Here is a 14,469-nt window from a genome sequence, read left to right as displayed (position 1 = left end):
TCCAAATGATGGTTCCTGAAGGGTTCTGCCTGGTCTCTGTTGGAAAGCAGCAGCTCACCTGTCAGCCGAGAGCGCGGTGAGCGTGAACACGGACACTCCCACCGAAGTCAGCTGAATGAACGGGATCAGTTTGCAGCCGACGCGGCCAAAAAGCCACTCATCCACCAGGTAACGGCTGGCGTCTACTGGGGCGCAAGTGACCAGGAGCAACAGGTCACCCAGAGCCAGACTGGAGAGGAAGAGGTTGGGCACCGTCCGCAGGGACTTCACCGACAGACACGTCTTCATTAGAGTCACATTTCCCACCAGACCCACCGCGATGATGACTCCGTAGACGGCAGCGATTCCGATCCCAGGGAGCCAGATGTTGTACTGATGCGGCTCCCCCGCAGAGTCCCGAGTCACTCTGGAGCCATTCAGAATCCAGCTGTTCTCTGGATGTAAAGCGACCGAGTCTTCCAGCGACATCGCAGGACGCAGGAGGACGGATGTTTCCAGATGGGGAGCCCGATGGTGCGCGGTTTTAAGCCCTGCCGGTGTGGCGCGTCACTTCACGCACTAAGGCCCACAAAGGCTGCTGATAAGGTCTCATAGAAGCAGTCAATTTGGAGATGTCGCAGCGGCACCGGGAACTCTCAAAGACGAGGGACTAGTTTGTCCGTCTGAGCACTTCCGTCTACACTCAAAAATGTTTCTCAGTGGGATAAAAACCAAAAACATCCCCGACATTTAAATGGGTCCACGGATTAGATTAGAAAGGAACGTGAGGAACCAGGAGATCCTGAAGTCAATTATGACGAAAATTGGACCACATTACTGCAATCTGTAACGCATATCATACACACATCTTATAATTCTGATTTATTTGTTTCACAAATGTGTTTACCATAGTCATTGTGCTTCGTGCAATAATTTGGATTTATGGTTTTTTTTCCTGGGTTGAAAAAAAAACCTCCCACAAGCTACAATGCTGTCGTAGAGACATTAAAGAGATTAACACAAGAACCTTTTTGTGGTCATTTAATATAAATTTTTAATGGCTTTACATAAAGCTGGTAGAGGAAAAAGACATTCACAACTAATTTAGTTTATAACTCAAATTAGTTACATATGTGATACATCTGCTGCTGCAACTTTCTAATATAAATGCAAATTGAGAATTATAGATAAGACACAAAAAATTGAAAATGGTGCTTGATTTTCACCATTTTCAATTTCTGCTCTGTAGCATTGCCTAATATGTTTTCAAAGAGCAACGTGTTTATTTGCATGAAGTTAATAGTAAAACATTCATCAAAGTAAAACGGTTTTTATCACAAACAAGACACAAACAAGCTATAAAAGATGAAGAGAAATTTGCTGCCTCCTACTTGGTCATGGTTGGTGCATCATCAGAGCAAAATGATGTTTTTCAGACCTCTGAGAGTGACCACAAAGCCATTCTCAGTTGAGATTAAATTAAACTGTTCAGATCAGTTTTCCTCCACAAATAAATACACAGAAACGTGATTGTTGGATTTTCATCTAGTTTTTGCTCCATTTAAATGCAGTCTAACTATAACCCAGTCTTGCCCTTTGGCGTCCTTGTGGGACCTTTCAGCACTGTGTGGTTTTACAGGATTTCATTTTTATGGCACAGCTTCCAAAAATTACTCACCAACCACATACTGGGGGGGAAAGGTTGGATTCGTGGGTAATTTGTTTCCCGTAAACATCTCCATCAAAATGTCTGTAGGCGGAGGAGCGTCTTCAGCACCATGGACAGCAACCAGGAGGCAAATGTCGCCATCTAGCGACCAAAATATCAAACTAACAGCTGGTAAAGGATACCACAAAAGGTATAAGAGGCAGGGTCTCTACCACCGCCCCCGTGCTCCCCATTTACTTATTTTGTGATGTTATGTTGAAATAAAAACCACCTTTATCGTGTGGCTTAGTAAAAAAGAACACCTGGATTTTGGAAACCTTTCTGCTGCTACAACTCCTTTCTGCTTCGCTGCTGTCTGTCAGTTGGATTGTGGACCATTGGACACAAGATGTTTACGTGGGTTCAAATCAGGACAGGACAATTCAATGAAACTTCATCAATACAGAAACTGCTGCCATGACAACCTTGACAAATAACCGTGGCAGTGTGTGTCCCTCTTGAACAGGCTCTCAAAAGGGACACTCCTCCATTCAGGCTTCACTCAGATCTGACAGGTCTCCTTGTCCCAGTCCCTGACCCACACGCCCACGGCCTGATGATGCACCATCATGCTGACCTGTAGGGATGGCGTTGGTCAGGTGATGATCAGCATCTCCTCTAATCATGCTCAGAATAAAGGACAGAAGTCCAATTTTGATTTTATTAGAGAAACTTGGATCCAATTGAGTCTCAGAGTCCTTTAGTTATTTTAGAAAGCTCCAGGTGGATCACCTTCTCCCACAGAACAAAACAGAGACTCCATCTTGTACCTGACACCATGGGTGTATTAATGACTCTCTTACAACCCTGATTATAGCTATTGTTTTTTTTTAATCATTCTAATTAATAACCTGTTACTTTCTTTTCTGTATTAAAAGTGTTGTTCTTGTAGGGTTGTAAATGAGGTCACTTATGGACCGGATATGTTGAATACCAGATTAAACAAACCTGCACTCATTTTTCCCCCCACAGGCTAATGTCAAAAACACAAGGTTTAATCATTGTTAGGTTAAGTCAACAGAATGGGATTGAAATTCTAAGATCCTGTTTTTCCTCTCAGGATGTTTCAGGTTGTTATGAATGCACTCGGCGGGGGGGGGGGGGGGGGGTTCACCAATAATAACCACTGAAGAACTATATGTTGGTGGACAGAGGACAGCCGTCAAAGTCACGTGACAGTGAGGCTCCGTGTTGTTTCCAGACTTCAGGAGTTCAGTCGTGCACGTTGGCTGGTTGCTGGTCCTATCGGCATCGCTTCTGGCATCCAATCAGCTGCCGAACTTCCATCCAAGTGACGTTTCCTTGGAAACCTGGAGCAGGAAGCCGCAGGTGTGTTGTTGTTGTCGTAGCCTCAGAGCTGTGCTGTTGGCGTCCGTCGGTGATGGACACCCGCTGCTTTGCAAACCCTTTCTGCGACTACAAAGGTTCGCTGCTCCCGGCTCAGAGCATCCAGACCGTCGTGCCCATCGTCCTCGCCTCGGTCGACAAAGTCCTGAAGAAGGTTCCGGTCGACATCAGCGACTGTGACGGAGGTCTGTACGATGGGCCCGCAGGGGTGGCCTACATGCTCTATCACGTCAGCGAGTGTCCGCTCTTCTCCGACCAGCGTGACCTCTACCTCAAGACGGCCAAGCACATCATCGACCTGTCCGCCGAGTGCGCGGACGCGGAGCCGGACAAGAACATGCGGGCTGCCTTTCTGCTCGGCGGGGCGGGGATCTACGCAGTGGCCGCGATGATATACAAGTCCCTGGGTTTGGCTGACTTCGTCAAACCGCTGAGCAGATTTCGGAGCCTGTGGGAGGTGTGCGCGCCCATCAGGTTTCTGGAGTGCGGCTCGGATGAGCTGTTCGTGGGCCGGGCTGGGTATCTGTGCGCCGCCCTGGTGCTTAAACAGAAGCTGGGGATAGAGGTGAGCTCCGGGAGGGTGGCCAGCCGTCGGCTAAAATTCTCAGATTTGACGGGACAGACACAAAAATCAAACAGCCACCTGAAGGAATCTATTAACTTCTGATGTTTCACCCTGTGAAACAAGTCTTGATTTGCACAACAGTGTCTGTTTTTACACAATTCAATCTAAAAATTAGCTTCCAGTTATAACTGACCTTTTAATAAGTCTTTTGTCCTGCAGATTCTGAGCAAGGAGCAGATTAAGTCTATCTGTCAAGCCATCATCGAGTCTGGACGACAATACGCCAGGAGGAAGAGAAAACCCTTCCCCCTCATGTACTCCTATTATGGGACAGAGTATCTGGGTAAGAGCTTCACCTATGGGGGTCATGCTGTAAGAGTTTGATGTAGGTCCATCTTTAAAGGCTGTTCTATCTTCAGTAGAGGGTCCTGCAGTGCTGACAGGGCGACAATTAACGGTAATTAGAGTGTGTAACGTGCCAAATTTCCTCTCCTTAACTGCATCAGATGAAGACAGCTGGAGGGCTGGAGATCCCCAGTAACTCTCACACCAGCACCCAGTCCATAGTAAGCCTGGCCCCGATGGCCCTCTTCTGCATGAAACCGACAAGAGTGTTGAGAATGTTGAGGAGGTGAAAGGGTTCGATCGCCTGGTTGAAGGTGCTGCATGTGTTACGCTGTGATCATCCTCAAAGGACCGCTCATGGAGACGTTTTATTTCCTGAGGCGTCAGAAGGAAGTTTAAACCAGCAGTTTGTACTATTAATGTATCTCTATGATCTCTACCTATTCTCTCCTCTCCTCTCCTCTCCTCCCCTCCCCTCCCCTCCTCCCCTCTCCTCTTCTCTCCTCTCCTCTCCTCTCCTCTCCTCTCCCCTCCCCTCCCCTCCTCTCCTCTCCTCTCCTCTCCTCTCCTCTCCTCTCCCCTCCCCTCTCCTCCCCTCTCCTCTCCTCTCCTCTCCTCTCCTCTCCTCTCCTCTCCTCTCCTCTCCTCTCCCTCCCCTCCCCTCCCCTCTCCTCTCCTCTCCTCTCCTCTCCTCTCCTCTCCTCTCCTCTCCTCTCCTCTCATCTCTCTCTTTACCCAGCCCCCCATCAGCAGGAGGGTCCCCCTACATGAGCCTGGTCCTGCTCAAGGTTTCTTCCTGTTAAAGGGGAGTTTTTCCTTGCCGCTGTTGCTTGTCTGGGGTCAGGCCCTGGGATTCTGGAAAGCGCCTAGAAACAATTTTGATTGAAAGAGACGCTATATAAATAAAGATTGATTGATTAAAAAGCAAAGTGAAAGTGGACGTGTCCCCCCCCCAAAGTTGGTGGCCTGTTCAGGGTTTACTCTGGCCTTAAGGAAGTGGTGAGATTGGATGGATGGACGGACGGACGGACGGACGGATGGATGGATGGATGGATGGATGGATGGATGGATGGATGGATGGATGGATGGACGGAAGGATGGATGGATGGACATCATGTTGTCCAGCATGTTGTCTTCCTGCTCTTCTCAATCTCGGCTGCTGGGACTTTGTCCATATTTGTTGTCCTGTCCCTACAGGAAGCAGAACAGCTCTGTGATTTCACTTTATTTTACAATTTCACACAAAAACTGTTGCTTTAATGGCCAACTTCATTAATGGAAATGTTTTTTTGTTTTTTTTTAAATGCCTCCCGTCAGTAAAATTAGATTTACATTATATAAAGCATCAAGAAAGAATGAATTGTTTTAGGTAACTTGTTAGATTAGAACTTTTCTTTTTCATGTTTGCCCCAATAGATCAGCACGTTTCCGACCATATCAGCACACCCACCGTACCACGTGTGGATCCAGTAACAGTGTGGCAGGCGATCGAGTATTTAGTTCCATCACTTTTTGCATGAAGGTGATCAGATTGAGAGCTTTTATTCCGGTGTGCATGTAGCCTCCCTGCATGTGAGGATCAGTGGTGCATGTTGGATGGGCTCTTTCCTCAGGTGCAGCCCACGGCCTCTCGTCGGTGCTGCAGATGCTACTGAGCTACCAGGACGTGCTCAGCGGGATGGAGAGGGACCTGGTGTGGCAGAGCGTCGATTTCCTCATGAACCAGGAGCAAAACTGCAACTGGCCCGTGGAGCTGGGCGCCATCATTGAGAGGGAGAACGAGCTGGTTCACTGGTGTCACGGAGCTCCAGGTAGTAACAGCGCATCAGCGTCAGAGCTGCCGTTTCCTCCGGTCTGATCCGACTGCTCTCGTGCAGGCGTGGCCTTCCTCTTTGCTAAAGCCTACCTGATCAATAAAAAGCCCCAGTATCTGGACACGTGCATCCGCTGTGGGGAGCTGGTGTGGCAGAAAGGCCTCCTGAAGAAGGGACCTGGAATCTGCCACGGGGTTGCAGGCAGTGCTTATGTCTTCCTGCTGCTTTATCGGCTCACGGGGAACTCCAAGTACATCTACAGGGCTCAGAGGCAAGAACAGGCTCTACGCTGTGAAGAGAACTGTGTGCATGGAGGTTGATGCTATTGTCTAAATACAACCATGTTTGTTTCTTCCTGAAGGTTTGCCGAGTTTCTCTTCACAGAAGAATTTAAGACCGGCTCCCGCTCACTCACCAGCTTCTGCAGCCTCTTCGAAGGTCTCTCCGGGACCATCTGTTTCCTGGTGGACCTTCTGCAGCCGGACCAGGCCGAGTTCCCTTTGTTCAGTGTCTTTGTGTGAATAGAGCCAGACTCTTTGCCAGCCTGAACAAACGCCCCTCCCTCTTCCTCCAGAATCCCTAAAGCGCATGAAGGGCAGAAACAGGGTGGTTCATGCAGGACAGTAGGCTTAAACGCCTCCACTCCCAGGCTTAAAGCGTGGGAGTGGAGGGATGGACGGCGTTTGTTCAGGGTGCACAAAGTCCCGTTTGAGTTCAGTTGCTTTTGAAAGTCTAGATTTGTGTCTACATGCTGAAGTTGCTGTTCAGCTTCAAGGCTTTCCTGGCTCCATCCAGCTTACTGTCAACACTCCCCATCTTGGTAGATGTCATCGCACCAAATATTAACAGGGTAAAATAAGCAGTCCTGGGAACCTTGAAGTCACGGCGTATAGAGGACAAACACGTTCTTCTCAGGGTGGACAGACAGATTAAAGGAAGTCACACCTGAGTCACACAAGATAAACAGCAGGAGAGGAAAACAAGCATCACACAATGCCTTTCAGAGTGTTGTACCACGCCACCAGCTGTGCAGCTCCTGTTGCAGATGTTTGAGGTCTTGGTGGTGGTCGGGCTCAATGCTTCGAGGTCAGGATAAGAGCTGAAGATCAGCAAAAACTGCTGACTAACCTGTGTGAAACAAGTTCTTTCTGTGTGTAGCAAAGTGATGGCTGTGTGTGCGTTTTGATGTTTTTAATCACATGGGGGTAGTTAAAATATTCTGTAGTGAATTGTTATGACTTTGATTATATGTGTTTAAAATACAATCGCTAACACCGTGTGTTAAACTCTAGCATTGTGATGGAGGCCGTCAGTAAAAGGTTTGTATGTGTGACAGCTACTTTTTTTTTTAATTGCTACACTTTTTTGTGAATTAATCTTTGTTGAAATAAATGTCATAAAGAGGCCTTAAAACCACAAAGTTAGTACATTTCGATGTTTTCAGATCTCTCTCAGAAAGAGAAAATGATATGTGCGGCTTTTTGGAAGACTCAAGTTTGTAAAAAAAAAAAAAAAAGATAAACAAGAATAAAAACACAGCAGGTTGCTGATGTTAACTGTCTATTTGTAAATTTACATGTGTTTGTGTTTTAGTTGCATTTTGGGCTCTCATAAGCAAATGTCTTTAAACTTGTGGTTATTAATAAAGTATGCAGTTAGTTTTGGGTCTAGTTTTATGCCTTATTAAAGGCTGACATTCTGTAAATTAGCCATATAAAACAGTGCACAATTGTTTATCATTCCTAACATCATAACACCTAAATATCATCACACCACAACTTCATTTAGTAGTGCAGGGAAAACCTGTATTTAAATACGTAGAATTAAAATACATAAGCAACCTGCTGTCTGTTAAAGCAATTTTCAAAAAAGGCATTATTTTGCCTCTTTGTTGCATTATTAGTTTTAGTAAATATATAAATGACCAAAAAATAGGTGAAAATTCTGTGTTGATTTCTATTATTTATTGTGTCCTAATTATGAGTTGTTTAGGAATTAAAACAGATGCAGCTAATACTCTTCCCCGGCAGTAAAATATTTAATAATCTGTTTTAATAATCTGCGCCCCGTTTTCTGACTGCAGTTGCCGTGACAACAGCGCCCCCTGCAGACCTCCTCCAGTACCGCCGCTCTGTGAAAACATTCCGCCCTTCGCCGCCTCAGCGCAGATGCGCCGCAGCGGCAGCGACTGTTTGGGCCTGGCGGCGGCTTTCACGGACCTCCCCCTCGGTGGGAAACGTTATGGATGTGGCGTCTCGGGGCGAAGCAGCGCGCCGCATTCCCCAAATGGCGGAGTGAGCGAGGATGCGACTCCCCAGTTCCATCTTTGTGTCGGTGTCTCTGTTTACGGCCGAGACGACGGCAGCGCTGTACTTGAGTTCCACTTACCGCTCAGCTGGAGACCAGATCTGGCAGGCGCTCACGCTCCTCTTCACTCTCATTCCGTCCGTGCTGGTGCAACTCACGCTCACCTTCATCCACCGGGACCTGAGCAGGGACAGACCCCTGGTCCTGCTGCTGCACCTCCTGCAGCTCGGACCCATCGTCAGGTCAGTCGGCCGTTGTTTATCTCCGCGGTGAGCACCCGCAGCCCGCTGCTCAATCATCCGTCAGGACCTGCTGCGGGTCTCTGGTGATTTGTCAGCTTTGCAAACAGGTTCGCCGTGCCTGCGCATAAGCTGTTTACCGAGTGATGAATGCGCCGCGCACATGCTGTTGTTGTTTATCGGTTCCAGCCTTTCCCGCAGCGGAGTGAGTTTGTGTCGGGGGCAGTTAGTGATGAAAGGAGAGGGGCGATCAATGCTGACTGACATGTTCCACACTGCTCAGCAGAGATCACGGGGGGGGCCCTTTTCCCCAGCACTTCTCCTCCTCCTAGTTTGATAGCCACATCAGAGCAGGCCTGAACTCTGACCTGGGCTGCTGCACCGTCTGACTCAAATGGGTGCAGAATATCGGGTATGCCGCAGTAGCAATAGCAATGATCCTGTTATCTCTCAGATACACACACACACAGGACAGGACATGATAAGTAACACACATATACTAGCCAACCCCCGCAAGGAACAAAGATCTACAGCTGGAACATTTCAATAATTCATTTACAAAGATGATGTCATTCGTAGCTGTAAAGAAATTTATACATTTTTCAACATCGGGACAGAAATAACTCGCCCTCAAACATAAGTGAAAGAACCACGGTGAGGAAAAAAAGTCCAAATAAGTCACTGGTTGTGGTAAAAGGCATTTGAACGGTCACTGATGTTTGTTTTTCTGTTTATTGCTGTTTTGGGTTGTTTTTTAACTATCTGAAATGTCATCTAGGGATTGTCGCACAGCTCAGGTGGTGTAAAACTTTGATATCACATATCAGCTGTCCGATCAGAGGAACCTTACATTTAATACGTGTGACTCATTGCCCTGCCTGGGCCTTTTGGATTTGCTACAACATTCACGCTCATACAGGGTCTTCAGTTACAGAAAGTAAACACTTAAAGGGACATTTCACCCCATCGCCTCTTCAGAGAGAAGTCGCGTGAGGATTCTTAATCCACAATCTACAAAAACCCTTGACTAATTTAAACCACTTCCTCGTGACGCTTCATAGACAAAAACAAAACAAAACAGCTCTTCCCCACTTGACATTCTGTTTGAACGTTGTTCCCCCCCCCCGCCGTGTGGCCTCTGTGGATCGGACCCTGGCTGGCTTCCTCTCCATCGTGCATTCAGATGATTACGTTTCAGACTTGTGTGTCTTTCCTCAGTGAGGAGCACATCTAAGAATAGCACATGTCACTGCTGATTCCTTATCTGCACAAACACAACCACACAGAGGAATGTGGTTCTCCAGCACCAACAGCCCGGTGCTTCCGTTTGCTCTCTCATTTACCCCAGGCAGCGGCTCTAACTTACACCTTTAAATGCTGCAGCAGGGGCACGCTTGCTTTTTAATCTCACCCAACAGGTTTCACCCTTGTAGGTCTAATGTGCTGTAATTAGATATTCTAATTCCTCAGGAGTGTACATAAGGCCTCTTCCTAGCCGGAAATGTAACGCTCCATTTGAAATGTCAACAGCCCCTTTGACACAAACTGTTTTTTGTTGCCCTCCAGGCACCAGCTTCAGCGTTAGGGTTAGGGTTGGGGTTAGGGTTAGGGTTAGGGTTGGGGTTAGGGTTAGGGTTAGGGTTGGGGTTAGCGTTAGGGTTAGCGTTAGGGTTAGCGTTAGGGTTAGGGTTAGGGTTAGGGTTGGGGTTGGGGTTAGGGTTAGGGTTGGGGTTAGCGTTAGGGTTAGCGTTAGGGTTAGCGTTAGGGTTAGGGTTAGGGTTGGGGTTGGGGTTGGGGTTGGGGTTAGGGTTAGGGTTAGCGTTAGGGTTAGCGTTAGGGTTAGCGTTAGGGTTAGCGTTAGCGTTAGGGTTAGGGTTAGGGTTGGGGTTGGGGTTAGGGTTAGCGTTAGGGTTAGCGTTAGGGTTAGCGTTAGGGTTAGGGTTAGGGTTAGGGTTGGGGTTGGGGTTAGGGTTAGCGTTAGGGTTAGCGTTAGGGTTAGGGTTAGGGTTAGGGTTGGGGTTAGGGTTAGCGTTAGGGTTAGCGTTAGCGTTAGGGTTAGGGTTAGGGTTGGGGTTGGGGTTGGGGTTAGGGTTAGGGTTAGGGTTGGAGTTAGGGTTAGGGTTAGGGTTGGGGTTGGGGTTGGGGTTGGGGTTAGGGTTAGCGTTAGGTTAGGGTTAGGGTTAGGGTTAGCGTTAGGGTTAGGGTTAGGGTTGGGGTTGGGGTTAGGTTAGGGTTAGGGTTAGGTTAGGGTTAGGGTTAGAGATAAGGCTGTGCACAGTTTTGCATATGATATGAATCATCTGCAGCAGCATCATAGTCGGAGCGATTGTCAGTCACGGAGGTGAAGAGTTTAGCGCCTGTGTGCCTGGCAGAATATCACTCTTAACTCTGCAGAAGTTTTAAACAGAACCGTTACACAGGCAGAGTCATCAGTCATCACACTCCCAACGCCGACTCTCATGAATTACATAAGTAGGTTCTGTTGCTGTGACTCAGGTGGCGAGCTTTGGTGGTATTTTGGTCCAGCTCAGAATCTATAAAACAGCTCACAGGATCAGTCGTCCCCCCCCCCCATACGCTCTCTACTACGGCTTTGCAAAACCCAGCGTGATTCAGCAGCTCAGGCCGTTAGTTTGACCAGGTGGCGCTTAATCTTCGAGCGTCCAACATCTTTCCTGTCTTCCTGACTCAGGACCAGAACAGGTGAGTGTGGCTCTGTAGGTCCAGCTGATAAACAGAGGGTCCCTCAGGAACCCTGCTGGTGAACCGGTCTGGTGTCAGTGCTGCTTCCTCATGCAGCGCTGCATCATCTCTGGACTCTTGCCCACACGCAGCACTTCAGCGTGTGAAGTACGTTACAGCTAACCGGCACTGGCACCTCTTTAGGATCTAGTGTGTGTGTGTGTGTGTGTGTGTGGGGGGGGGGGGGTTATCATTTTGCAGGCTAAACTCAAGTGTTGATCTTACTGCTTCTGTGCTGCAGGTGTTTGGAGGCGTTCTGTATCTATGGCAGCGTGGGCCGTGTGGAGGAGCCTTATGTCAGCATCACCAGGAAGAAGCAGATACCCCGCGGGGGTCAGTGTGAGGAGGTGGAGCGGCAGGTGGGGCAGGCGGAGGGAAAGCTGTTCACGCACCGGGCAGCCTTTGCCCGCACCTCTGTCATTCAAGCCTTCCTGGGATCGGCCCCCCAGCTCACGCTGCAGCTCTACATCTGCGTCCTGCAGGGAGGGGTGTCTGTGGGTAGAGGTGAGTCGGGCTCAGGGGTACCCTGTTGAGATCAGATAGCTGGTGGTTTTCTCTAGTTTTATCTTGACTGGATGCATGAATGATGGTGCAGGAAGCCGTCCTGTGTCCTTTACTTGCTCTGTTTTGGCCGTTTCCATCTGTTTTTAGGACAGATGGATCCACTCACTGGAGTCCAGATAACAGTGCATTTTGGTGTCATTCTCATCCTCTAATAATGGTGTGCACAGAAACAATGTGCAAGAGTTTAAATGAGGTGGCAGGCAGCCAAGGGCAGTAATTCTAGAACTGTTACCATCACAGGGTTGATTTTCATTCCATTTCCTGCTCATGAAGTTTTCTTTAGTTGTTTAAAGCTTCATAATGACGTTTAAGATTTGTTATTCATAAACAATCGTTCCTAAACATTTAAGAGGTGACAAATATTGGCTGATTTCCACCAATTTGCCACAGTGGATTTGGAAAGAAGCTATAAAAGTGACAGTGCAGCCACAAGGCTCCAGTTTTACCCGAAGCTGGGGAGTGTTCTTAATTCAATTGCAAATGAAATGACATCATATATACTTAACCTTTTTAAAAGCCCTGTGTGTTTAAAAATATTCATAGATCATCTGGTTTTGTTACATCCCAACCTGCAATGATGAATGTTTTTTTGTAATCTGAGAATACATCCAACTGGAAGGACTCGGAGCCTTTTTTACCTGAGGAACGGGCAAATTTCCCAGAGTTCACATAGTGCCGACTTTAGGGGGGTGAATAGTTGCCCACATTGAAGTTTTCTGTTATTTTGGACTATTTGTTGTTTACTTGACATCCACATTTTCAAAGCTGTACATGTTCTTAATCTACCTATAATCCATTCTAAATTCCAGGGTAGCGAGGCTAAATCACAATAAATGCCAAGAGGGTGAATATGTGTGAAGGGAGCAGTGTTCCCGTCCCCTCGGTGATGTTGTTGTTGTATGTCTTCCTCCCTGTTCAATAATCAGGCACACTGATGGTGATCTCCCTCCTCTCCATTGTATACGGGGCGTTACGCTGCAACATCCTGGCCATTAAGATCAAATATGACGACTACGAAGTTGACATCCGGCCTATGGCGTATTTGTGCATTTTCCTGTGGAGGAGCTTTGAGATTGCCACCCGCGTGGCAGTTCTGGTTCTGTTCAGCTCCGTGCTGCAGCTCTGGGTCCTGCCCGTGGTTCTGCTGAACTTCCTGGTTTTCTTTCTCTACCCCTGGATCCTGTTCTGGCTGAGCCACTCACCCTTCCCAGAGAACATCGAGAAGACCCTGACCAGGGTGGGAACCACCATCGTGCTCTGCCTCCTCACCTTCCTCTACGCCGGCATCAACATGTTCTGCTGGTCAGCCGTGCAGGTGAAGCTCAACGACCCAGATCTCATCAACAAATCCCAAAACTGGTATCGCATGGCCGTGTACTATATGCTGCGTTTTGTGGAGAATGCCTCTCTGCTCCTGCTGTGGTACGTCTATAAAACTGACTTCTACAAGCTGATCTGCGCCCCGCTGCTGGTTCTGCAGCTGCTGGTGGCCTACGCCATCGGCATCTTCTTCATGCTGGTCTTCTATCAGTTCTGTCACCCGTGCCGACGGCTTTTCTCCTCCAGCATGACCCGGGGGTTCTGGAACTGCTCCTCTCTCCTCTGCCTGGTTTGTTGCTCCGACCCGCCGCCCAACAGACTGACAGCCAAGTCCGCCCTGGAACCGAGGGTCTCCCCAGAGGACACGGAGCAGGGCGGCAACGGAGCCCCCAACACAGCCGGTGACACCGCAGACGACCTGCCGAACGATACAACTTACGACATCCTCTGCAATGCGATCGATGACCCAAGCAGCAATAGAGACGATGGAATCAACGGTGACCTTAGCTGTCACACGCCGTGCAAGACTTGAACCGTGCCCTTCAGAGGGATTATTCAGACGGTTTTCATTTTTCAATGCCACGCAAACCTAAATCTTACTTCAATCACCCTTTTATAAATGTGTCCTTAACCGAAGATGAAAATCTGCCGACCTTTGTTACTAATAGATGCTGCATTATTGATCACAAAGAGCCAAACACTTGGACTGATTGTATTTATCGTGACTCCGTACTGCATGGAAGTGTGCACGTGCGCAGCGGGAGCCCAGACTGGGGTCTGACTTGTATTGGGTGTATTCGTTCCTTTGTGTGTGCAAGCAGGAATGATCAGTCCTTTTTTTCTTCTTTTAACTCGTCTATGAAAGCTTTGCAACTGCTGGAGCTGCTTATGTGATGTGTTTGTGCTTGACGCTGAAATGCAAATCTTCGAATTGTCTCACAGCCTGTGCATCACCCACATTTCATTGTAAAGCACAGCAGGGCCGATATCTCCCTGTCATGTATTTGCATGTTTACAAAATGGGTTCAAGTGCTCGACTGAACTGCTGAGCAGCAGCAGCTGCATTTGTGAATAACTGCTTGGATGTATTTGATGTCTAATGTATGCTTGTTAATGTCTGCCAGCTCACGAGCGTACAATAGGCACACATTATAATCATAATGAATTGTAAAATTATTGAAATTTTAAGTTGTATCTTTCTTTGCCTCCAGCCACTTGATGAGTAATTGTACGAGTGTATTTTGTTGAGTGTGCACTGTTTTGAAAAAAATATTTGTACAAATAATGAAGCCAAAATGGATAAGATTGCAAACGTAAGTCTCGTAGGGAAATATAAAAAAAACAAACTTAAAAGTCAAAATAAATTTATATTTGTATGCGAACTTTTGGTTTTTGCAAGGGGCGGAGTGAACGGTTCTTTACCGGCCACTAGTGGACAAACCGCAGAACTGCAAGGCCCTGTTGGATATCAACGTTTCCTCAGGTAAGAAAAACTGTTAAATCCATTTTTGACAGCACTGCGGACAGTCCAAGCTAAGT

At 47.7% G+C, this 14,469-nt stretch overlaps 3 protein-coding genes and 1 long non-coding RNA gene across 8 annotated transcripts in view; 2 read left to right on the top strand and 2 right to left on the bottom strand.

Annotated features, from left to right (window-relative positions):
- LOC101071331 (gastrin-releasing peptide receptor-like) overlaps positions 1 to 553 on the bottom strand; it is a 5,164-nt gene extending 4,611 nt beyond the window's left edge. Inside the window, exon 1 of the mRNA XM_003961775.2 lies at positions 59 to 553. Within this exon, the coding sequence (XP_003961824.2) occupies positions 59 to 468 (410 nt within the window). The 5' untranslated portion in view covers positions 469 to 553. The remainder of the gene's footprint in view (positions 1 to 58) is intronic.
- A 2,515-nt stretch (positions 554 to 3,068) lies between these two features.
- On the top strand, positions 3,069 to 6,336 carry LOC101078817 (lanC-like protein 3). The gene is made up of 5 exons (XM_029837329.1): positions 3,069 to 3,599; positions 3,819 to 3,942; positions 5,558 to 5,755; positions 5,822 to 6,029; positions 6,120 to 6,336. Exons 1-5 carry the CDS (start codon positions 3,069 to 3,071, stop codon positions 6,277 to 6,279), a joined length of 1,221 nt encoding a protein of 406 aa, XP_029693189.1. The 3' UTR covers positions 6,280 to 6,336.
- LOC115250143 (uncharacterized) lies at positions 4,776 to 8,275 on the bottom strand. Of its 4 annotated transcripts, none has more exons than XR_003888702.1 (3): positions 8,147 to 8,275; positions 5,391 to 6,337; positions 4,776 to 5,084 (listed from the first exon to the last, which is right to left on the bottom strand). It is a non-coding gene; the product is annotated as an uncharacterized lncRNA (long non-coding RNA). The 4 variants fall into 4 exon arrangements; XR_003888700.1 differs by having other exon boundaries at positions 4,776 to 5,135; positions 5,395 to 6,337; XR_003888701.1 differs by having other exon boundaries at positions 4,776 to 5,135; positions 5,400 to 6,337.
- On the top strand, positions 7,901 to 14,312 carry xk (X-linked Kx blood group (McLeod syndrome)). 2 transcript variants are annotated; one of them, XM_029832607.1, is made up of 4 exons: positions 7,901 to 8,307; positions 11,288 to 11,550; positions 12,537 to 13,032; positions 13,177 to 14,312. In XM_029832607.1, exons 1-4 carry the CDS (start codon positions 8,063 to 8,065, stop codon positions 13,460 to 13,462), a joined length of 1,290 nt encoding a protein of 429 aa, XP_029688467.1. In that variant the 5' UTR covers positions 7,901 to 8,062; the 3' UTR covers positions 13,463 to 14,312.
- The last annotated feature ends 157 nt before the right edge of the window (positions 14,313 to 14,469 follow it).

Source organism: Takifugu rubripes, chromosome 1, assembly GCF_901000725.2.
Source record: "Takifugu rubripes chromosome 1, fTakRub1.2, whole genome shotgun sequence".
NCBI lineage: Eukaryota > Metazoa > Chordata > Actinopteri > Tetraodontiformes > Tetraodontidae > Takifugu > Takifugu rubripes.
The sequence above is the reverse complement of the archived record's forward strand: the minus strand, read 5'-3'. Positions and strand labels throughout refer to the sequence as shown.